Genomic DNA, 25,105 nt, shown 5'->3' with positions numbered 1-25,105 from the left:
TCCTGGTCAGTTCATTAGACTACCCATGGTGCATTAGTAGCCAGTTCAAAAGAGCAAGCTGAACATGCTGCCTGATGTCTCCAGATGCCTGGGAGAACAGGAATGTCTTTGCCTGCCACCTAAAAGTGGACAATGCTGGCATTAGGTGGGCCTCCTTGGCAAGAATATTCCACAGCCAAGGGGCCACCAGTGAAAAGGTCTGTACTTTCACTGCCTGAACAGAACACATACCAAAGAGGCTATAATTCTATATATAATCCAATAAAGCCATGTGCGATGTGCAAATCTGTGATGCTGCAAGGGTTACTGGGATGGACACAGGAAGCTTTCCAAGGGTGGAGACTTTGGTTCTACCTAGGCCAATGCTGGCTTAGAGAGCCGCTGCCAAGATCTTTTCCAGCTGAGCAATCAGAAATCTTCTGAAGCGGAGGTGCCAGGAAGTTAACCTGGGACCTTCTGTCTACAAAGGATGCTCCTCCACTACCCTTTCTGCGACTTTGCCATTTGGGGCAGCCCAATGTCTCAGTGACATCTCTTTCAAGCTGTGTGTGGACCAAAAAGGCAACTTAACACTGGCCGCCTGCAACCGAGTCTGAAGTCAAACACCACGGCAAACAAACAAACAAATCACCACGTCTGCCTCAGAATTTGAACTCACATCTCCAGATGTCAAAAGGAACAAGTTTGAAAGCTTTTGTACTAGCAGAGCCACAAAAGAAATGTTTGGAGCGCAGTTTATTTATTTATTTATTATATTTATATGATGCCTTTTCCTCAAAAGAGTTCAAGGTGGTGTACATTGTCCTCTCCCTTCCCTATTTTCTCTTCACAACAACCCTGTGAGGTAGGCTAGGCAGGCTGAGAGGCACTGACTGGCCCGCCCAAGGTCATACCCAGTGAACTTCATGGCTGAGTAGGGATCTGAACCCTGGTCTCTCACGCTCTAGTCCGACACTCTAAGCACTACACCACACTTTAGGGGGGCAACTAAGTGAGCAATGGGGAAACACAAAGGACACTGCTGTTCTTGCAGGTTTCCAGGTCAACTTTCCCCTAATTCTCACCTCTGATCGCAACTCAGCTAATTTCTTGTCCATACTTGATCGAGCCCCCAGTTCGTCTTCCAGATCCTCAGAGATGCGCCCCAACTCGTCTTGGTGGATCTCCTTGAGAATGTTCAGCTGTAGACAGATTGAAAAGAGAAGTTGGAAATAACCTCTGGTGTCTGTGGGCAAAATCAATAGCAGCACTTTAAAGAGCCACATTAAGAGCAGGGGGATGCAGAGAGCTGCTGTGTTGATAAGAAAATATCCTGCTGTTCTCCGATGTTTCAGAACCCCCCTGTGCTCATATTTATAATTCCCCCCCACATTTTAAAAAGAATTTGCTTTAAAATGTAGATTTGCAGGAGTGGCTGCATGAGGGCACTTTCTCAAGAATGTTGACTCAGGAGAGGATGATAGTAAAAAATCACCACTGACCGACTTGAAAGATGTTTGGGATTGCAATTCCCACCAGCCCAAAGTAGTCCAAAGTGCTTGGAAAGTGAAAAGCTGGGGTTGGGGGGTTGGTGGCTGTTCTAGCCATTGCAGCAGGAATGGGGAATCTGTGGCTCTCCGGATGTTCAACTCCATCCCCCATCACCCCTCACCACTGCCTGGGGTTGGGACTGACGAGAACCGGAGTCCAACAACACAGTCCAACAAGAGGGGCTTTGGGGAATTCTCTGCAAGCTTGGGGGCATACCTGTCTAACACCCAAAATCTAGGGCTCAGATAGGGGCTTGAGACATCTTACCACCCTCACTGCCCTGTTGAAAAGCTGTGCCCCAAGAATCCCTGGGTTGCAACTTGCTTCATTGTCATCAATGAAAGCACCACACTCCAAGCAGCCAGATGTGATTGCGCAGTCAAGCAGTCTTTAACTCAGAAGTACAGAACACAGAAAGCTACTCTATCTTGAACTACACCTGGAGTGGCAGTCAGATGGGTGGCATATTTTTGTTGTTGTTGTTATTATTATTATTATCATTATCATCATCATCATCATCATCATCATTCTCCACTCCTATGCTTTCCAGAAACTAGTATTCAGACACATGGAGGCAGAGCAGTCATATCAATAGACTTCTCTGTGAATTTGTTTGATCCTCTTTTATAGCCATCCAAGTGGGTGCTTGGTGACCATCACTGCCTCTTGTAATAATTAATAATAATAATAATAATAATAATAATAATATACCATGCTCATCTGGCTGGGTTTCCCCAGCCACTCCCCAACAGAATATTAAAAACACTTCTAAAAGTCAGATAGTTGTTTATTTCCTTGACATCTGATGGGAGGGCATTCCGCAGGACAGGTGCCACTACCGAGAAGGCCCTCTGTCTGGTTCCCTGTAACCTCACTTCTCGCAGTGAGGGAACCGCCAGAGGGCCCTCAGCGCTGGAGCTCAGTGTCCAGGCTGAACGATGGGGGGTGGAGATGCTCCTTCAGGTATACTGGCCTGAGGCCGTTTAGGGCTTTAAATGTCAGCACCAACACTTTGAATTGTGCTTGGAAATGTACTGGGAGCCAATGTTGGTCTTTCAGAACCGGTGTTATGTGGTCTCAGTGGTAACTCCCAGTCACCAGTGTAGCTGCTGCCAGCTGCTGTAGCAATGCAATTCCTGTTTAGCTATGAGTTTCCTGCAGGGGACCGTGCCAGCCCCACCTAAAGATGCCACTGAGGTCTGAACCTGGGGCCTTCTGCTACAGATCTTGCCCACCTGCTTCAACACCTCCTGCTTGTTCTTGTTCAGCTCCTCATACTTGACCTTCCACTGGCTCAGCTCTCCTTCCAGCTTCTCGATGTTCTTGCTGAGGGACAGCTTGTCCCTGAAAGAGACAACAACAACACAAAGGGCAAGGCTGAGGGCCGCACTCTGGGCGCTTCCTCAGCAAGCGAGGGGGGTGGCACAGGCAGCACTCACTCCCGCTCCTTGAGCAGCACTTTCTGGGATTCGTCCAGCCTCAGCTTCAGGGCTGTGATCTTGGTGGCGTCCTCCTCGATGACGGAGACGTCCTCCCAGAGCAGCCGGCTCCTCTCCTGCCGGGCGAAAGATGAGCGGACGCTGACCGTGCTCCGCTGGTCCCAGCACTCCTGCCCTTCTTGCTTGCTCTTCAGGAGGTTCTCCATCAGCTCAAACTCCTGCAGCGACTGCGGATAAGAAGAGGTCACAAATGCCAAAGTCAGGCCTGTCTACAGACTCATGGTATGCTCAGGTGTGGTCTGTTGTTCTGGCCGAGAAATTGACTTGCCAGGTCAGGGCAGCCAGAGGCAAGGCGAGTCCTTTATCCTTCTATAGCACATGCATCCCCAGGGTGAATAAAAATCAATGTTTTTTTAAAAAACAAGAACAACAAAATTGGATTTTTAAAATTTACATTGGATTTTTTAAAAAAAATTACATTGGATTTTAAAAATAAAATGCTTTTGGAGGAAAAATCTTTCTAAATATACTGTAGTTTTCTGTTTAAGATACCTTATAGTCCAAAGGCTATTCATCAGTAAATAAGGATTTGTTTTAAGTTTTTCATGTGTGCTAAAACTCATTCTAAGTTTTTTTTTTTAAAAAAGTTTAACCACATCAGTTAACAGACATGGGTACATATGCTATAATGTTATTGTTTTAGTTAAATAAATTGTTTAAATTGTTATTGTGGAAATGATTATATTTCTTTCCAATAAGGTGCAGCAGAAAAGATGTCCAAACGTATACAGTTAACTTACTGGTATTAAACCTCACAATAATTTCATAATTATCTGTCTATGTATTTCTAATAGTATAACCAAATCAGTAATTTTTGACATAACTGTAAAAACTACTCTGAACATTTATTATTCCAAAAATAAAACCTTCATCTGGTTGTAAATATTAAGATTATACCAGCAAGAATGAGTCTTTCCTTAAAAAAAAGATTTAAATCAAGTCTGACTGACTAGTGACTTAAATCGTGATTTAAATCGATTTGATTTAAATCAAATCCACCCTGTTCATTCCCCATATGAGACGTGACGGTCAATCGAGACAACCTCCTCAGACCCACGGAAGAAGACCTACTGGATCAGAGACTGTAACATGTATTATAAACAGGCTCTAAAATGTTGCGCTTTTTTCCAATACAGATGAGAGACTAGCTGCAATTGTTTTTTGTGTTTTAAATTATGTTTATTATATGTGAAAAAGCAATAAAATGCTTTTTTGAAATGACAAAGTCATGCAGGGCTTGACAGCTGATTAACAGAGTGCAGGTTTCGACTCCCACTCTCACCTTACCCTGAGGACAACCCTGGATTACGGCTAAGCCTGTGGGTGGCTTAGCGGCAACCCTGGCCAGGAACGCACCACTAACTCCAGGGCTGGAACATCAGAGCTCGCTCTCCTCAGGGCAAAGCTGCTTCCACCTCTCTAAGAGAAGTGAGCGGAACTTGTTTTAGTCCTCCAAATCAATGAGTTCTGGAAAAGCGAGGATTTCTGCTCTAGACATGCACAGCAAGGTGAAGCACACAAGTAAAACAGGATATGGGCAGATATTAATGATCGCTTCATGATCTTATAATGGCTTTTACTTAGTTGGCGGTTTATAAACAAAGCAAAACAATGTGCATGGGAGAAACTGGAGGGGGCTATTATGACTTTTCTAGTGAATGTTGCCAGTTAATTCACTAACTAATGTTATGCTAGTGCGACCTTTGCCAACCTGGTGCCCTCCAGATGTTTTGGACTGCAGTTGCCATCAGCAGTGTATTCTTTAGGTATATGTTTATTGTTGCAAAGTGACATACATACAAACAAACTGACAATGCCGATCAGATCAGGGGCCATTAGTTATCTATAATTTCTCGTGTAAAACACACAAAAAGCATTTGCTTGCAAGCAGCTGCTCCTGTGCTATTGGCTGAACTGCTGTGATGTCACAGAATATTCATGAACATTCTATCTACAAAGAAGGAATCATTGAACTTGAAAGTGTTGAAATTCTGTAAAGGAATAAAAGTTTGCTAGGAGGGAAAACTTAACACAGAATCTATGTGCTGCAAAACAAAACAATGGCGAGTAAAGCTATGCAAGAAAGAGAGAGAGAGAGAGAGAGAGAGAGAGAGAGAGAGAGAGAGAGAACCTAAGGATTATTTCTGGTATTTCACACAATGACTGGAGGATTGCCTGAACTAGGCAATTTACTGGTACTCAATGAAACCTGCCAAATCGTCGTCTAAGAGTGTTTAGTATAAATATAACGAAATGCGAAGGTGAATGAGTTGCCCATTAGCCCTGACTGCAACTCTCTGCCCAAAGTGCTGCTCTTGGCCAGTAAAGCCAAGACACCATAGAGCGATTCCACCATCCTGGAGCACAGGCAACAGGGAGGAGTTTAGCAAATTGTAACTACTCTGAAGACGATGAATTGGTCTACCCTCTATATTCTGCATATGTGAAATTATCTTCTCAGCCATCAGCTCCCATCGGCCTCTGCCTTTGAGCCCAAGCAATTTCCTTTTGATGTGCACCAGCTGGCTCTTTATGGGAGCCAAAATTCCCATCCCTGCACTTTCTTGCAGCAAAACGCCTCATTATTTTGCATTTCAGTTGCTTTGTAAAAGCCTCCTCATCCCCCCCAAAATATTCAGTTTTGGGGGGGAGGGAACAAAAAGGCCAGAGAGACGTTCAAGGTAAGTAATTCAAGGCACGGCATCTAGAGATGAGCAAGAGACAAATGAGGGTCTGTAAAGACCTTTCGCTGGCTTTCTGTGAAAATGCTGGGTTTTTAGAACCCCCAAATAAATTTGTACACACACAAAAATGTCTTGCTCTACTGGCTTGTATTTCAGTAAATCAAGATATAAAACAGGAAAAGTATGTGGATACCAGAAGTTGGTGTGGCTTGCTGTGCTAAACAAGAGGAAGTAAACTGACAGGTTAAATGACTGCTGACAATTATCCTGGCTGGCCCCACTTTCCATGCGACCTCCTCAAGGCCTCCCTGTCATGCATGGAGAAGATTGCCACCTTTTAAAACAGCCCTTGCACCTTAAATATGCAAAGTGGAGTTAACTGAAGCTGTTCCTGGCACTGAAATAACTGGTGCGAAAAGCTCCACCTGTTCAAGTTCTGAATTCCAGGCTGCTCTTATTTACTGAGAATTGCTCACAAGGAATTTGGCAAGGTTGTGCAGTTGACACTTTGCACTTGCTTGGTGCAATTACTGGGGCACGAGATAAACACACAGGCCTTTCCCCATGCCCTACAATGGCCATTCTCCCCTAGAAGTAAATAAGCCATCTCTTTCTTCAGAACCATGAGGTCTGGAAACTTGATTCGTTTTCAGTGGAAGGGCTGAAGTTCAGGGACAGAGCATCTTGCGCCATGTGCAAGAGGTCCCAGGTTCAACCCCCGGTCAGGGCTGGGAGACACTCTCACTTGAAATCCCAGGGTGTGGATAATATTGTACAAGATGGACCAAATGTATTGGTATGAGGCAGCTTCCTCTATCCCTACGAGTCCTCCGTATGAAGCAGGCCACTCGTGCCCCAATGCCCCTACTTACCTTGTTTTTCGGCAGCCTCTCAGAGCCCACATCCCGCACGGGCTCCTGCTCTGGGGAGGCCTCGCTCTCCTTCTCAGACGCGACTCGGTTGTCCAGCTCCTTCTCCTTCTCCCCTTTGCCCTCTCCCTTCAGCCGGGCCACCTCTTTGCCCAGCTGCTCGTTCTCATTCAGCACCTCCTGCCTCTCCCGCCTCAGGCCAGTCAGCTCCTTGGTCAGGGTCTCCAGTTTCTGGCGCAGCTGGCGCACCTCCTCTCGGGCCTTGTTGCGCTCGGCGCGCACCTTGCTCCACTTCTCTCGCCAGTTGGCGGTGCAGTCTGACCACCAGCGCATCGTCTTCTCCATCTGGGCAGCTCTGGCCCGCGCCTCCTCCAGCTCCCGCAAGCGCAGCTCCTCCCGGCTCTCCCAGTCACCGTCCAGGCAGCTGGCGCTCAGCAAGGGGAGCTGTTGTGGGGGGCCGGGCGAAGGAGTGCCACTCTTTGGGGTGGCGGGCAGGGAATCAGAGAGGCTCATCCTTTCGGGCTGAGGGCTGCCCAGGATATTTAGCAGGCTGCTCTTGGAGAGCTGGGGTGAATCGGCCAAGTGGGAGTTGGCGTTCTGGCTCATTTCGTGTCCGGGATGTGGTCTCAGGTTAATGGCAGTCACCCGGCCTGTTCAAGAGGCGTATGGTGAGGGAGCAGAAGCCGCCATTTTGCTCCCCAGCAAGAGTTGTTTTCTTCTCTGCCCCAAGGAATTCTTCAACTGTACACACTCAGGCCAGCATGACCGAGGCCGCACCACCTTCCCTCTCCAAAAATTACCTCATAGAAAGCCAAGCATGTTGGAGCCAGACGTCCAAAGAGAATGTTATTGATGCTTCTGGGCCAAAAGACAACTCTGGTTCCCTCTCAGTGAGTCCATTATCGCTGTGGAAACCAGCAGACAGAGAGACCTAAATAAATAAGAAAAAGGAATTAAAACTGAATCTACTATTGTGGCCTAAAACACAAGCAATTCTCAGTTGCAGCCTTTCACCATTTGTTATTGCTTCTGCTTTTTTTAAGGGAGGAAAAAATGTTACAAATCCACAGGAACATAGGAACATGCCTTATACTGAGTCAGACCATTGGGTCTGTGGAACATGGTGGCATGGTGGCATGTGACATCCTTAGCTCTGGTTTTCATTACCGTCTTCCATCACAATGGATGAGGGAATGAGGTGCGTGCACAGGAAAGAATAGAAACTTATGATTTGCATAACGCTTTTCAGGTGCTCAAAGCCCTTTGCGTGCGTGGTCTGGTTCAAATCCCTGCTCAGCCATGATGCTCACCTTGGGTGCCAGTCACTGCCTCTCAGCCTAACCAGCCTCACAGGATTGTTGTGAGGTTAATATGGGAAGGAAGAGGGAAGCACGTCCGCTACCTTGAGCTCATTGGATGAACGGCCTTTCATGTTGTTAGCTTGGGATGTAACAGGCAAATTCCTTTACAGTGGTACCTCGGGTTAAGAACTTAATTTGTTCCAGAGGTCCGTCCTTAACCTGAAACTGTTCTTAACCTGAGGTACCACTTTAGCTAATGGGGCCTCCCACTGCTGCCGCCACACGATTTCTGTTCTCATCCTGAAGCAAAGTTTTTAACCCAAGGTACTATTTCTGGGTTAGCGGAGTCTGTAACCTGAAGCGTCTGTAACCCGAGGTACCACTGTACATGATGATGTGCTCTTCAATGAGCACAATTTAGCCCTCTTGTTTCTGGCAGCCCCCAACGACAAAGGAAATAAACCTATTTGTGCTGATTGCCTAATGCCTGGTTAAGAGGACATATTATCATTTGTAAAAAGCTCTGAGTTTTTTAAATTTATTTTACAATCAAGTGGTGTAGAAATTTTATGAAATAAATAAAAAGTATCTCAAGATCTGCACACAGAAATGTGTGGAGATTTTAATCACAGTAAGTACCTCAGGTTTTTTAAAATAGCAATAATATGGAGGTCTTAAGCAAGAGAGCTTGATAACCCTCAGTATTACCCCCACCCCACCCCAAAATGGAAACTGATATTGCACCTCCACACCAAAAGCACAAGCCTCTATTTTGTCTTTTGTGAAATGTAACTTACAAGATTAGGTTGATAATATTTGCACTCTTAAGTTATTGTAAAATTTCTGGGTTTTTGCTTTTTAAAATAAAAATGTTTGTACGCATAGATATAGAAATGAGCAGAATGGGGGGGGGGGGAGTAGTGGAACGGGAGAGGAGCGACTAAGGAGGGAGACAGAAAGCACATCCAAGATACATTCCCATCAAGTTCCTCCCACTGCCATGGATGACAAGCAGCAGAATAGCCATTGAAGTCTATGGCCAAAAAACTGGGCATGTGTGCATGATAATGTCCCAAATGCACACACAGAAAATTAAGATCCTACGGACCAGTGTGCAATAGTCCCTGTCTGGAAGCCAGAGCTACTAAATCTCACTTGATCATATCAACATCCCCCTGCCTCCCCACACATGCTAAAATGGTTTGAAAGGGTGGTCTCCAAGAGCAGCTTGAAAATGTATATCCCAAATTGCAAAAGCACACGATCATTCCTTGTTTAAATTAATGCAAAGGGGTTCAGTTTGTGCTTTGGCAACAGAGCCTGGAAAGGGATCTACCCCTTTCTCAGAGGAACGTAATGCCGGGGGCAGCAGCAGCAGCAGCAGGGCACAAGGTGACGTCATGCCATTTTCAACTCCTTTTGGAAACTGGCCTGGAAATTGTAGGAAGGAGACGGACAAAATTGGAGGGAGCGGGCGGATGGGGGAGTGGAGGAATAAATTTTTAGCCTGGAAGAAAGGGAACAAACAAAAGCAAGGAGGATAATTGCATTCAGACTGATACAAACACACGGAGAGAAACATACACGCAACGGAAATTGGAAACCACAAAGGCACAGACTGAGGCCAGCGGGCCTGCCAAGAGACTGTCATTAAGCAATACCCACACAGTTTCTCCACTGGCCAAAGATAAAATGGATCACTTGCCCTTGGCCTGTGCTTAAAAATAAGGCAGGAGGTGTTAGGCAGAGAAGCGAACCGGCTCTTGAAAGAACCATTTTGCCTACCTGGGAGGCAAAAATGTTCACTCCCAGTCACATACAGTACGGCAAAACAGGAGTCTTATAAAGAGTCACATTTTACATAGGCTAAAACATCTTTCTGCATATGAGGCACCAACCTAGCCATTGACGTGAGTTCCTGTGATGCTATGGGATGTTCGTGGACATTCCAGCTGCTGAGGGGAAATGTGTCAACAATAGAATGCTGATGAACAGAGCAGCGGCACCTTGCCCTGCTCCCACCCTCAGCTTTCGCCGCATTTGCCCCAAACTTATCCCAACTCTACCACTTTCTCACCCTCTACTGCTTCGACTGCTCCACTCTCTTGGCTGCCTAACGATGATCCAGAGAAATCCTGGGCCCCTTTCCTCCCTCTCAAAGGAAGTCTGGCTTGCGTTTACATCCACCCGCAAGAAACCAAAAAAGAAAACAAGGAAAGATGGAGCCTCTTCCAGACACATCTTTCCAACCCAAATTCCTTGGCTGCCTTTCTCCTTTCCCCAGCCCCAGTCCAGAAGTCTGCTGCTCTCTAGTTACTTAACAGACAAGCAGCTGGAGGCAGAAGCCCCCTAAATGATGACAGGAGACCCTTCCCAGTCTCAAGAGGCTGGCAAATAGGCAGAGATCTGTGAGATCTTCCAAACCCATGCCCTGTTCCTCCTGCCTTGCCCCCTACCGCCCCAGATGGTTTCCAGCAATTCACAGTATTTTCTGGGCCCAGATCTAAAACCATGTGAAAAAGGGCCAATTTGGAGGTTCCACGTGTACTTGGACTGAGATCTGCGAGCTTTCAATCCTGGCTCAAGAGGTGCTCATGGTGGAATGGATGTAAGGCAGCCTGACAGAGCCACAGGGAGACAGCAAGCCTTGCATTTGCCAGCAGAGGTGCATCAAACTGCGAGCTCAGCTGATTTCCTGCATATATGTTCCAAGACTATGCTGAAAAGCAACTGGCTTTTACACAAGCCGTGGTCCTCCACAGCAACAAGCAGATGTGGCCCTCCAGATGTTTCTTGACTACACCTCCAATTGTTCCTGGCAACGTTAGGCAGGGCTGATGGGATTCCCACAGCATTTGGAAGGCCACAGATTTCTCTACCCCAATTTGTACTTGATATACATTAAAAGTGAATGTCCGAAATAGAGCAGCTGTCGGCGTTGGTATGAAACGGCTGGTAATCTAATGTTGTGAACATCTAAAAAGTCGGAGATTCACCTGTGAGCATGAGCTACATGTGATTGCTAGCATTAGTTGTGTTATGAGAATTATGAGGACTAAGATATAAAATAAATGTATCAAGCAAACACATACATAAATATATAAACCACATGTCTGAAACAGTACAGGAAAAAGTCCTGAAACCATTTTGTCCCTCCCGAATTGATCTCAAATGTTTCTCTGCAAGGAGGGAAGAAATGAGAAAACCTCCCCATTGTCTGTTTGCTCACAAATCCTGCCTTAAGGGCACATTTAAGATATGAATAGGGCGAGCCTGTGACCTGGACTCAGGAATTAAGTATTTATTGTCACAAAAGAATAACCAGGTTGTCCAGGTAAACCCATTAATAGCCAGGTAAACCCATCAACAGCTTTCCTGCCAGACAGGATTCTCTGATGTATGTATGTATGATGTATGGGTGGTGGTGGTCTTGGGCTGCAGGGTGGACAATTTCAAAAGTCTATATAAGGGCTTGCGCACCATTGTTCAGGGTCCCTCCTGCCTCCTGCATGTGGTTGTGAGCACCCTGTTGCAACAGTTAATAAAGATCAGGCTTACTAGCTGCTTTGCTTCTCATTATTCTCTGGTTGACTTCTGCTATTTTCTTCTACCGATAGAGAACCTACAAAAGGACTCTATATGGGCTCTTGGGTACCCCATAAGGGAAAAGGGGCATTTTTTTCTTATAAGTTGCGTAAGGAGAGTTGGGGAAATATAGGAAAAAATGTTGGGGTGTTCACAAAATTCATCCAGGATGTTCAACATCCCCTACCCGTTGCTACCTAGTATGCTCCTCCCCACTCTCTCACATCTTTATACCCCTTAAAAAAACAAATAGGAAAAGGCTGCTAAGAAAGAGGATGCCTGTTAAAAGGACAGAGAGGTGTGTAAATCACTGGAGGAGACACAGCCAAGAAGGGGGAGCAGTCGGTGGAATGGAAGCCATTCAGGACATAGCAGATGGCCACAGAGAGACAGGCTGGCAGACCAGGAAGGCTTGAAGATGTTGCCAAGAGGGTCTGCTTCAAGGCTGGTTTGACCCAAGACCATCGGCTCATCGGTGCAATGGGGGAGTTTTGCCCAAGCGAAACACTTGCAAGGGTGCAAAGGATTCTGGGAAGTACATCATCATTAATAAGCGACCCCCTCCTCCCTGTGACCATGTTCAGAAACGGGATAGAGTGACTCTCCTATGAGGAAAGGTTGCGGCGTTTTCAGTTTACAGAAAAGGCAAGGAAGAGGCGACATGATAGAAGCTTATAAAATTATGAATGACATGGAGAATGTGGATAGAGAAAAGTTTTCACCACTCTCTCATAATGCTAGAACTTGTAAAGGTAAAGGGACCCCTGACCATTAGGTCCAGTCGTGGATGACTCTGGGGTTGTGGCGCTCATCTTGCTCTATAGGCCGAGGGAGCCGGCGTTTGTCCGCATACAGCTTCCGGGTCATGTGGCCAGCATGAGTAAGCCGCTTCTGGCGAACCAGAGCAGCGCACGGAAATCTCGTTTACCTTCCTGCTGGAGTGGTACCTATTTATCTACTTGCACTTTGACGTGCTTTTGAACTGCTAGGTGGGCAGGAGCTGGGACTGAACAATAGGAGCTCACCCCGTCGCGGGGATTTGAACCACCGACCTTCTGATCGGCAAGTCCTAGGCTCTGTGGTTTAGGCCACAGAGCCACCTGCGTCCCTAGAACTTGTAGAAATCCAATAAAGCTGAATGTTGGATGTTTCAGGACAGAGGAAAAGAAAGTACTTCTTCACGCAGTGCATTTAGCATGTGGAACTCAACTTAGATGGCTTTAAAATAGAATTAGTCAAATAATTCATGGAGGAGAGGGCTATCAATGGCTGCTAGCCATGGTGCCTATGTTCTGCCTCCACAGTAACGCTCCTGAATACCAGTTGCTGGAAACCACAGGAGCAGAGAGGGCTCTCGTGCATAGAACACAACAGTACTTCTGCACAGTCCCCATGTGTTTTGAAGGGGCCTACACAGGACCCTTGCCAGATTTATCAGATTTACTATGACTGCCAACAGAGTGATCTTTTCCCAGTCCCAACAGTTCTGATAAATGACTAATCTGTTCCTTCTAATCTTCAAACACCCGAAATCTTCCTTCTCCATGTTGGAGAACAGCTGTCGGGGGCTCCCTGCCTTTGTCCCCTGAGCAAGCCTAGATAAACATGCCTGTCCTTTGCCCTCCCACCCAGGGCTCCTGCAGCTAAGAGCAGCCACCACAGCCCAACCATCTTGCAAACACCTCCCTCCCTGCCCAAACACACACACGCTCTGCTGTTTAGTAGGTTTCAATATTTCACATTAAGCAGGCCACTGCTAGCCATTCCAGAAGCGTTTCTCAGTACGCAAAGTGCTCTGGAACTCTCATCTTATTTACGTCAGGTAGGTAAGGCTGAGAAGAGTATGACATTCCCAAGGCTGTCAAGGTTTTCCATGCACAAAGCAAACAGACTCCATGAGGCTGAGCTGTGGTGGAGCTGCCACATGTGCAGATGTGTGCCAGAAGTGAGAGTGGGGGAGATGAGAGCCCGCCATTGCTTGTTTGCATCCGTTACTCAAAGCAAATGGATGCAGTTTTAAGTGCTGAAAGGGAGCCACAAGTGGGCCTCTCCCCAAAGCTCTCAAGATCCTGTAGGGATTTCCTGAGTAAAGTTAATGCCAGCTGGATGGCAAAATCACCTTACAAAGCATGGCATTTTCTTTACAGACTGTGCTCTCCTTTCCACAGAAATACAGGACCTTTTCATTTAATAAATGCACAACTGTCACTCATTTTTGGAATAGGACCGAGGCCTTTTCTCCCAAAGTAGCATTTTTGTAGCACTTAAAACTGCTGTTATCCCCCCCCCAACACAGATACTGTATAGTCCTTTACAAAAAAGACAATGTAAACGTTAGCATGGGTGCAACCAGGAATTTTGTGGGAGGCGGCAGAACCCAATAGAGAGAACTTGAAGGCTTCTACTGGGGGTGGGGCAGAACCTTGAGTTCAATGCTTTTCAATAATATTTCTGGACCTGGGGGTGGCGGTTCCAAGAGATATGTGCCAATGGTGGGCAGAGCTATAAATGTAACCCCCCAACAGCTGTCTAGTTTTCACACACACACACAAAGACCTCTCTACCCTCCATCCAGACAAGCAAGAGGGATTATGGGAGTTCACAGACACATTTTAGCCAGGATAGCACCCCCTTATCCCATGGGTTCAGAGAGCAGACATTGCTTCCCCCTCCTGCCCTTTTAAAGAGAGGGGAAGCTCAGGGCAGGGAGAGATGAGCTGAGGGTGTCTCAAGAGGGGCTTTGCAAATCCAGGCACACCCACCTTGTGCCGGTTGCCTTCCTTCTTAAGCACCAACTCACCGCCTGCCTAAAGGCATGGTGGTTTAAGCTGGTTAAATAAATCAAACAGGACAGGAGATGCTGACATATTGGTAAGTCTGCTCTGGAAATGCATCACCTGGGAAAGGCTGGGCTGCTTAATCCTTTTAGGACTTTCTAGGAAGAGAAGGAGGGGACGCAGGTGGCGCTGTGGGTAAAACCTCAGTGCCTAGGACTTGCCGATCGTATGGTCGGCGGTTCGAATCCCTGCGGCGGGGTGAGCTCCCGTTGTTCGGTCCCAGCTCCTGCCCACCTAGCAGTTCGAAAGCACCCTTAAGTGCAAGTAGATAAATAGGTACCGCTTTATAGCGGGAAGGTAAACGGCGTTTCGTGCGCTGCGCTGGTGCTGGCTCGCCAGAGCAGCTTCGTCATGCTGGCCACGTGACCTGGAAGTGTCTTTGGACAGCGCTGGCTCCTGGCCTCTTAAGCGAGATGAGCACGCAACCCCAGAGTCAGTCACGACTGGCCCGTACGGGCAGGGGTACCTTTACCTTTAGGAAGAGAAGGATGCAGCAGAAGGAAGTAAGTATTTGGTTCTGAGTGGCAGGGATGGCAGTTGCTCTCGTTTACATTAAAGGAACAAGACATTGAAGAAACTGAGCCAGGATCAGGGGGGGGGTCATGTTTAGTATGGAAATGTAAGTGCAATATAACCAGGGGCTGCACCCCTTTGCCTAGGATGGTCAGTTGGAGAAGGCGGCAAGGCTTCTGTCCTGTTATTTGCTGCCTGGAAGCTGGAATTCCAGCAGGTGTGGCTTGGATTACAGTTATTTTTAACTCCACAATATTTGGGGCTTTTCAATTTAGAAAAAAAAGGTGAAGTTCAAAAGAGAAGGCAAAGCTGTTTTGTGCCCCAGATGCATTGATGGAGTGGCCCTGCATCCCTTCTCTCACCAGCAGCCCAGCCCACGCTGCCCATCACTGGCTTGGATGATGTCCACTGGCATGTGGCCCCAGACTGCCCACCTATCACTGCACGTGGCCCTCATGGGCAAAACGTTCCCCTGTCCTGCACCACTCAGTTGCTGCCTAACATAAGTGGGTTGTAACAGCATCTTTACTGTAGAATCATAGACCTGCAGAGTTGGAAGGGACCAAAAAGATACATATTAAGATATGGATCCTGAAAGGCAATGTTTGGGAAACAGGTGGATCATGGGTCTGAAAAGGATAAGGACTACTATTAACCTAGCGATATCCTCTGTATTCTAGGGGACACAATCCAGAGCCTCTTGATCATCACTAGCTCAAAGAGGAGGAAGGAAGAGGCAGAAAAATCAGATCCTTGACCACTCTTGATCACTCAGCATGCTGCAAGACAAGGTTTACTATGTTTTTATATGTTCTGTAAGCCGCCCAGAGTGGCTGGGGAAACTCAGCCAGATTGGCGGGGTATATTAATACTACTACTACTACTACTAATAATAATAATAGTGTTGGGGGGGGGGGTATTTTGCCTGAGGTAGCAAAAAAATATGCCCCAAATCTCCTCACCTCTACATATTAGTGTTTCTGCTCCATTTGGGGGAGGGTGTGTGTGTGTGTCTTTTTGCCTTTTGGAAAGGATCCACCAGAGCCACAGAAATTGCGCCGCCCACAGCTCGTCCTAATTGTTTGCAGGCATGCCCATCTGCAGAGAGCTTTGCCCACATGAAAGGACCCCAGTGCTAGCAGCCAGACACCAAGCAGACATTGCAGGAGGGAGGAGGAGGACGGCAGGGGTCTACTCAGTTTCAGGGGCGGGATGTCTGCTCATTTTCCACCGAGCCCTTCAGAGGCCCCCAGACTGCCTCCACCAAACTCCACAATGCCAGCTGCTCCCATCCAAAGGGAATGCGAGAGGGAAGTGTTTTGGGGTTTCTGCAGCGCTGCAAGATTCCAGACATGCAAGGCCCATTGATGTGTTCCCAGCTGATGTGTTGGGCCATCGTTCAGTAGCAGAGCATCTGCTTGGCCTCCAGAAGTTGTAGGTTGGATTCCAGGCATCTTCAGGTAGGGCTGGGAAAGACCCATTGGTGCTGCCAGTCAGAGCGGGATGGACCAATGGTCTGGCTTGGTATAAGGCAACTTCCATGGCTCCTATTTAAATCAGCCCACTGTTTAGAACCATAAGGACAGTGCTGATAACACCAAGGTCGCAGGTTCAATCCCCCTATGGGACAGCATTGCAGGAGGTTGTACTAGATTATCCTCAGGGATCCACGTTCCAGATCCACAATTCTATGATTCTATGACTGGAATCTTACTTTTTTTTTAAGGCAAGGGCTGTAGCTTAGTGGTGGAGCATCTGCCTTCCATGCAGAAAGTCCCAATTTCAATTCCTGCCATATTGAAGGACAGTTGAGAAAGACTCCCTGAAGAGCTGCTGCTGGTCAGTGTAGACAATACTGAACTACATGGTCAAATGATCTGACCCAATATAAGGCAGCTTTCTATGTCACTCTTCGGCTGCTGCGCACAGCCAAAGATGCGGGTCTGCTACTGAATGAGCAATACTGATAGATAACAGCACTCGGTTCTGCATTCCGATGCGCACGTGGTTTTTGGATAGATGGGACTTTGCACACTTAGCTGCTGATTATTTTCCCGCCCAGCAAAAAGTAAATGGGCCATAAGGAAGGCTCAGTATCATGGCTGACAATAGCAGAAGAACAAGATCCATACCGGAAATCAAACCTAGCAGATGACCTCAATGCCTCTACCTTCCCCCAAGAGATACGGGGTGGGATGCTTCTCTGCCATGGGATCAAGAGACAAATGCAGGAAGGAAAAAAGGGAGGCACCATGTGGCAGACAACTGCAGCGCAAGAGAGACCCTGGTTTGGCTGGTGCCCAAGCGCATAATGGCTAAACCAGCTGTGCGAACAAAGCATCTTTTCCTACAAGGAAGGAGTCCTTTTCCACAGCTACCCCCCTCCCCCTCAACCAGCCCAGGCTTGGCAGCCCCTTTTGCTTATTCCTTTGTCCAAGATGCAAGCAAGATAGTGGGGTAGCAGAGATGGTGGAAACTCCTGAAGATTCTCTAGCCTTTGCAATATCGCAACAGGCAGACAAGAGACTAACACACAAGGGCTGAAACTGGTGCGTTTAACACACAAGGACTGGGGTGGTGGTGGTGTTAGAATTGGCTACTAACCATGATGGCTATGCTCTGGCTTCACGATCAGAGGCAGTTACGCTTCTGAATGTCAGTTGCTGGAAACTGCCGAGGGGAGAGTGCTTTAGCATTTAGGTCTGCTTTGCAGGTTTCCCACTGGGGCATCTGGTTGGCTGCTGTGAGAACAGGATGCTGGACTAGATGGGCCATTAACCTGATCCAGCAGGATCTTCTTATGTTCTTAAAAGCTAAGGAACATCAGTAGCAAAGGTCTCCCTACCCCCCTACTCTGCTCTGCTCAGGACTCAGAAAATATGCAGCTACTGAAACATCATTTTTTTAAATATAGTTATCAAAGATAAGAGTTGGCCAGTCCTCTCATAATATAGTACCTGGCCACCCTATTATCGGGGCATCATATATGCTTTATGCCAGCCTGGTGCCCTCCAGATGCTTTGGACTACAACTCCCATCAAGCCCAGCCAACACATCTGGGGCTGATGAGAGTTGTAGTCCAAGGCATCTGGAGGGCACCAGGCTATTCATTTATTTGATATCTTACTTCTCTTTCTCCATATAGTCCCAGGGTAGGTTACAACAATATTAAAATCAGTTAATTTAAACAGTGTACAATAAGAATAATAGGTTGGGTCCTAATATTTCTATATATTTCAGATGCCAAAGGGTCCTAATATTTCCATACTGTATATTTCAGATGCCAAAGGCCAGAGTAAAGAGGTACTCCTTCAGCATATGACGGAAACTATAAGGTACCAGCCATACCTCTGTGGGGATGGAATTTCACAGCTTAGGGGCAGCCAGATAATGCCCTTTCCTGGTCTTCATCTGCCAATAGTCTGAGGCAGCAGAAATACCATGAGGGTCTCTCTGTTGATCTTAACACCCAAGGGGGTCTGTAGGGAAGGTTGGTGAAGCACAGAATAGCTATTTTAAAAAGGCATTAACTATAGAATTCCTTTTCCTAAGCAGATTCTGTTTTGTTTTCAAGGAAAGCTTCTACTGCTTACGGCTGCCTGAAAGTTTGTGGTCAATGCCTAGGAAAAGCCAAGCAGCCAGAGGAATCCCTGTATATGCTTTGCAGGGCTCTTTCTCATCCCCTGACTAGCAACAATGCAGGTGGGAGAATTCAGAAAACAAATCTGCATAATTTATAAAGGTCACAAAATGCAGCTTTTTGTGGCACAGAATTCTAGTTACTAGCAGAGAAACCGAGGCAGGATTTGTGGGTCTCCCTGTTCCCACTGTCAGTGGAAGAACCCAAGCCATGCTCAGCAGCCATAGCCATAGGGCATCTGTGGCAGAGTGTGACTGACCCCTGAATGCATGGGTTCTTCAAATACTTCTGCGGGGGCTTCTGTGCATTTCATAGGCTCCCCTCTGCAGAGCGCCTCTTGCTTCCAAGAGCTGAAATTAACTCAAGCTCCTGAAGGATTTGCAACCAGAGTGCAGCAGCCAACAGCTCTGCCAAGCTGGAAAAGTCCTTCAGGAAACCTTAATGGGAGGGTGCTGGAGAGTCTTAATTGGATAAGTACAAGGCATGGAGGATGGTCAGCCCACCGCTGTCAAGGAAGCCTAATTGCCTAAACCCAATGTATGTACCGCAACGAACAGGAATCAAGGAGGCAGGAACCTGCTGCTGGACATGGCTGCCGTGATGATGCTCTTGAGTCCTGCTATATCAGAGGTCTGTGATACTAGGGAGGGATGCTAGATGCTGCTGTTCTTCTCAGGTCCTGGTTGTGGGTGTGCCCCTGGGGCACCTGGTTGGCCACTGTGAGAACAGGATGCTGGACTAGATGGGCCATTGGCAACAGGCTGGTGCAATAGGCTCTTTTTATGTTCTTGCTGTTTTTATTTTTCATTGCATTTTTTATGGACCACCTGTTATTGCAACATTTTATGTAGAGCATTTTGGGAGCCCTTGGACCATAGAACTGCATACAAGTATTCCCAAATAAATACAGCACAACATTCCAGAAGGAATTCGGAGAGGCACAGCTTGTAGCACAGAGGAACAAAGACCAGCACCTCCTGCAATTTCTTCTCTGACACAGCTAAAAATAACATTTACAGGAGTCCTCATCCAGAGGCTGATCTAGTGGCAGGTGCCCCAAGGGATTTTTTTTTATGTATGCCTTATCGTATAGGTCAGGTTTTTTGTCCTTATGTATAATTTATGCTCATGTGTTTTTGTTTTGGTACAGCCTGCATTTGAGTTGCCTTATTAATAAATTTGAATGTGATTGTCTGAGGTGCTGGGCTTAGGAAGTGCCTGTCACGAACTACCTGCACACAAATTTATTGTCTTATGTGATGGGGACAAAGTATGCATGAAAACGCTGCACTGGAGTCTTGAAATGGGCAGAAAAATGGCAATAAAAATAGAATGTCAAGAGTTGAATAAATGACAAGCTGCTTATTGAGTTTGCCTCCACATATATATGTGGGGAGGCTAAATGATATTGCATCGGGGTCATCCCACACTTTCCCACAGGCATCTAGTTGGCCACTGTGAGAACAGGATGCTGGACTAGAAGGGCCATTGGCTATTCTTATGTTCATTGTCCAGTGCATCTTCATGTCACATTTCTTATCACACAAAGTCCAAACATTTGGGGAGGTGACTCTGTTGCATAAGGCCTCCCAATCAATGCTGATTGTACAACCTGAATTTAGGAACACAGGAAGCTGCCTTATACCACATCAGATCATTGGCCTAACCAGCTCAGCCTTGTCTACCCTGAATGGCAGCTGCTTTCCAGGATTTCAAACATGGGTTTCTCCCAGCCTTACACGGAGATGCTGGGAATTGAATCTGGGGCCTTCTGAACGCAAACCAGATGCTCTACCACTCAGCTAAAATCTGTGACCAAAGATGCATCTGGTCCATCAACACATATACACCAGGTCAGACCATTAGTTCATTCAGCTCAATACTGTTGACACTCATGGACTGCCTAAACCCTTATATCCCAGCTTGACTACTGAGATCACCTGCAGGAGCATTTCTGGTCCTTCTCAGAGTTGGTGAGGCTCGTTTGACAACAAGAAGAAACCAAACCCTGTCCTGTGGAACTCTCTGCCAAGGGAGATTCAGCAGACATCTTCTGTGTCAACTTTTAAACACTTGCTGAAAACTTTTCTATTCTGTCAGGTCTATGTAGGCAATTAAGAGTACGTCCCCCACAACGGTCTACTGATCTTTGGTTCTAGCTTTGTTGTTTTCAACTTTTCGTGCTTTTATTATATGGTTTTATCTTACTTTTACTGTTGTAAACCACTTTGATACATTTTGGTGATATAGCGGTATATATAAATATAAACAAACAAACTGGCAGCAGCTCCAAACACTGAAGTCTCTCGCAGTGAACCTGGGACCTTCAGGCATACAAAACATTAGCTCCCACGTCTAACGCTCTCAAGCATTTGGAACCAGAGCTGCAAAAATACCGGGACTTCAGCATCTGCTTCAGCCTCCCCACCAAAGCCACACATGAGTCACCCCTTTCTCTCCGACTTGAACTTTCCAAAAAGAAAAGTCCTTCTCCAGGGCTGTGGGCCGATTACACAACAAAACCCCACGAGCCCCTATCTTCGGCTCAGCTGCAGGGACAAGGCTGCAAGCGCCGCTGCCACTCACCCATTCACACTCCCCCGGCCTTCCCCGTCTGCTCTCCCATTGGCCGAGAGCGCCTTCTTTGGCTACATTCGTTCCCAGGCGCCAACCTCTCATTGGCCGGCGCCGTCCTCCCGCCCGACCATTGGCCGAGGAGAGTGACCACCTAGGGCGCTTCTCCCCATTGAGAAGCGCCGCCAGCCCTCCCGGCATTCCAAAAGCCCCCCTCCCTGCATAGCTGGGCCGGCCCGGACAGGCGACGGCGCTTCCTCGCCCTCCCCAAGCGCTGCGCCTTGGAAACCTCTCCAAGCGCGCGGGCGGCTCTTCCCGGACTCCCTCCCCCCCCCGCCCCGCTGCAGACACCGGGCAGAAAAAGTTTCTGGGGGGAGGGAGAGAAGCGACCCCTCCGCAAGAGCCCACCCGCGAGCGCAGCGTCGAGACTTGCCAAGGATGCATATGGAGGATGACCGCGCCTTCCCTCCCCGCCTCCCTTCCCGCCAGAACGAGGAAAGTGGGGGTGCCTGTCCTCCCCGCCCCGCTTTCGGGCGCCCCACTCCGACCCCCGACTTGTCCCTCACCTCGGCGGCCCCCGATGGCGCCTCGGCTCGGGCGCGCGCTTTCCGTCCGCCTTGCTGCCGTGGCTCGGATTGCCGCTGCCGTCGCGGCTGGAGGAGAGGGAGAACTTTTTAGTCTCCTCCCCTTCGGAGTTGAAGGAAACACGGGGGGAGACGGAGGGGGGCTTGGCGTTGTCTGGGAAGGCTGAGCCAGAAGCAGGTAGAAGGCGAGGGAAGGGGCGCCTTCGCACATGACGCTGCGGCAGGGTCGAGTTCTTCTGCTTAAATAAACGAGGGGGCTTCCAGATTAATTTTTTGGGGTAGGGGGAGGGACTGACTTTGCAAATAGGTCGTTGGCAACCGTTTCTTTTCTTTTTACTTCACTGGTGCTTCGCTGGCGGGTATTTACAGTATTGTAGAATGGGTGCTCCTCAGGTCTGGAGATTTTTCAAAGTGCCGACGAGATTGCCAGCCTCTTGGGGGGTAGTCTTCTCATTTCGGATATCTTAGCAACCAGTTTATAGCACCAAACTATCTGGGACTTGATGAAGGCCGTGCTCAGGGGAGTTTGTGTAAAAGAAAATGTTTTAAAAAAACAACTTAGAACAAGAAATTTCCTTGCTGTTACTGGAATATGAGAGGACTGTCAACTGAAACGTACAAAATAATAGAAAAAAAGTAGAAGGAAGTTGACTATGGAAATTAACCAAACAATTGTGGGCCTGTTATATGTTAAACTGGTTTTTTTAAAAAAAAGTTTGGTGGGGAATTAAATACACTTCAAAATATATTTGCATAGTGTTTGTTTCATTCTATTTCTTCTTTTATACATCTTCCTGTCCAAATGCTGTTCAAATTAAAGACTTCTTACATGTATGACCATGGGCGTGGAGGGGGGGACAGCTGCCTCCCCAATCAAGTAAAACAATAGAAGTACTTAACTAACTGACCAATCACATCGGTCTGCCCCACCAACAAAAATATTTGCTACGCCCATATTGACCATCTCATTATGTGAGGAGGACGAAAGATACTTAGATAACAAAATCACTTCAGAGGAGGTGAAAAGAGTGATGTAAAGCTTGTGCACCTTGGAATGCTATTCCCAAGCACTTGTGGATGGAATTGGGCTGCATGGCTCCTACTTCTGCCACCATCACTTAAGAGGAAGCCCTGATGGTGTGGAAGCAGAGTCACTTCTGGGTAACCTGTGTGTGAGACCAAGCTGCAGGGACTTCTGGCACACCAGATGCTTAAGCCAAGCTGAAAGCAATCTCAGGCATGCCTACTCAGGAGTAAGCACCATTGACTTCAAATGGGGATGGCTTCAGGTAAATGTATTGCATTGCAGCAACAGCTGGGTGCACATCATACAGTTAAAACACATGGCTTTCCCCAAAGAGTCCTGGGAACTTTGCTAAGGGTGCTATCTCTTGTGATAGCACTATCTCTGTGAGGGTAAACTACAGGTCCCAGGATATAAATGTAAAAACAAATATTTATTGGGGTAATGTCCAGCCACTACTGATACTGGTGGGACATGGTTTAACCATCTGCATAGCTATGTTTTCAGTTTCTGCTCCAGGTTTAGGAGGGTCTTTGGGTAAGACAGGACGCAATGGGGAAAGAGAACGTAAGAGGAGCCTGGTGGGTCAGGCCAGTGGTTCCTCTAGTTCGTTCAGCATCCAACCAGCATCACAGTGAGTGACCAGGTGCCTGTGGGAAACCTGCAAGCAGGACCCAAGCACAAGAGGATTCTCGCCTCCTGGGTTTTGCAGCAACAGGGATTCAGAAGCATTGCTGCCTCCAAATGTGAAGGCAGAGCATAGCCATCATGGTTACAAGAAGGGGCAGGTCCAGGGGGCTCTTGTCCATGGGACCCCAGGTGTGGTTTGCACCCTCACAGCTAGGCTGCCCCAGTTTTGCTGGATTGTGCCAATAATACACAATGTAGCACTCTCTATTTCTCATTTGTGTGTGTGTGTGTTACACACACACACACACACACACACACACACACACACACACACACTCTATATATGTCTAGCAGCTGCTTGGCCAGGCAACATCATTCCAAGAGAGCGATGCTTTTGTCATTAACAAGAGAAGATTTATGAACTGTATTTGGCAGTGTTCTAGGGTTTGTGTGTGTGCTCTGCAGTTACAGCATTTTTCTGGAATGCCATTATGGAAATAAAACTATATGGAACGGTTGAAAGAGCTGAGTATGTTTAGCCTGGAGGAGAGGGGATTAAGAGGGAGACATGGTAGCAGCCTTTAAATATCTGGAGGGCTTTTCTCACGCAAACAATGGAGCGGGCTGCTTCTCTGGAGAGCTGGGCTAGAACCAATGGGTGGAAATGGCCAGGGAAAGCAGGTTGTAGTTAAACTTGAGGAGAAACGTCCCAACCTTGAGGGTTGGTTGAAAGTGGAACAGTCCTATGCCTGTGCGTTTTGGGAAGTGATGGGCTGCCCTTCACTGGAAACATTTGAGCAGAAGTTGGACGGCCACTTGCCCGGTGCTGTAATTGTAAGATTCCTGTGCTGATCAGTGGGTTGGACTAAGAGAAAACCCATATGACTTTTCCAAGGAAAAACTACCTGCCCAGCTGTCTACTTCCAAGCAGTGATGGCTGGTGCCCATTTGGGCTGGTGGGGTGAAAAGCAGGGAGACCAACCGATGAGGGAGCCGGGGTCAGTGGCAGGCAGAGCCAACTAATTTTGCTTTATCCCATTTTCCCTGCTGAGTTTTACAAAGGCAACACTGAGACTAAGGAGGAAGCTGAAAGCCAAGGCCTGAAAACCCCTGGACTGGTTGTAAGTACCAAGGCAGGCAGGTGGGGGCCGGCTGCTCCCCCCCATTTTAATAGTGTCACCCATAGTTTGCAAGACGACAGTGCTCTGTTTTGCTGTACTTAAAGGTAAAGGGACCCCTGACCATTAGGTCCAGTTGTGGCTGACTCTGGGGTTGCGGCGCTCATCTCGCTTTATTGGCCGAGGGAGCTGGCCTACAGCTTCCGGGTCATGTGACTAGCATGATTAAGCCGCTTCTGGAAAACCAGAGCAGCGCACGGAAACGCCGTTTACCTTCCTGCGGGAGCGGTACCTATTTATTTCCCCACAGCGCCACCCTTGAGCAAAAGGAGGAAAGCCTCAACATTGAACATGAAGTCCCAGCCTCTGAGATTCAGTTCATAGGAAGCATAGCTGATTCTCTTGGCAAGTTTCAGTAATGTTGGTCCAGTATGCAGAACGGAGAGGCAATTGTATCAACAGATAACTATTTTGGGTGAATCGCCCAGTCCCTGCTGACTGTTCCTCTGGCTGCTCTCACTGCTTCACAATCTGCAAAAGAATACTTAAATTAGTTGTGTCATTTCTGCATTTCTATTATAGGGACATAGGAAACCAAGTCAGAACTACCAGTCTACCTAGTTCACATTGTCCACTCTAGCCTTTCCCAATTCCATTTGTTTTGGACTGCAACACCAGTCAGCCCTGGCCAGCACAGGGGTTGTAGTCCAAACCACC

The 25,105-nt window shown here is 47.4% G+C and overlaps 1 protein-coding gene across 1 annotated transcript in view; it reads right to left on the bottom strand.

The window, feature by feature from the left end:
• Positions 1-21,720, bottom strand: part of CCDC102A (coiled-coil domain containing 102A) — a 34,972-nt gene extending 13,252 nt beyond the window's left edge. The window contains exons 1-5 of the mRNA XM_053399238.1: positions 21,599-21,720; positions 6,586-7,513; positions 2,970-3,196; positions 2,766-2,874; positions 1,065-1,181 (exon numbers count right to left, since the gene is read on the bottom strand). Coding sequence (XP_053255213.1) covers positions 1,065-1,181; positions 2,766-2,874; positions 2,970-3,196; positions 6,586-7,188 — 1,056 coding nt within the window. The 5' untranslated portion in view covers positions 7,189-7,513; positions 21,599-21,720. The remainder of the gene's footprint in view (positions 1-1,064; positions 1,182-2,765; positions 2,875-2,969; positions 3,197-6,585; positions 7,514-21,598) is intronic.
• Positions 21,721-25,105: the final 3,385 nt, after the last annotated feature.

Source organism: Podarcis raffonei, chromosome 8, assembly GCF_027172205.1.
Source record: "Podarcis raffonei isolate rPodRaf1 chromosome 8, rPodRaf1.pri, whole genome shotgun sequence".
NCBI classification, from domain to species: Eukaryota; Metazoa; Chordata; class Lepidosauria; order Squamata; family Lacertidae; genus Podarcis; species Podarcis raffonei.
The sequence above is the reverse complement of the archived record's forward strand: the minus strand, read 5'-3'. Positions and strand labels throughout refer to the sequence as shown.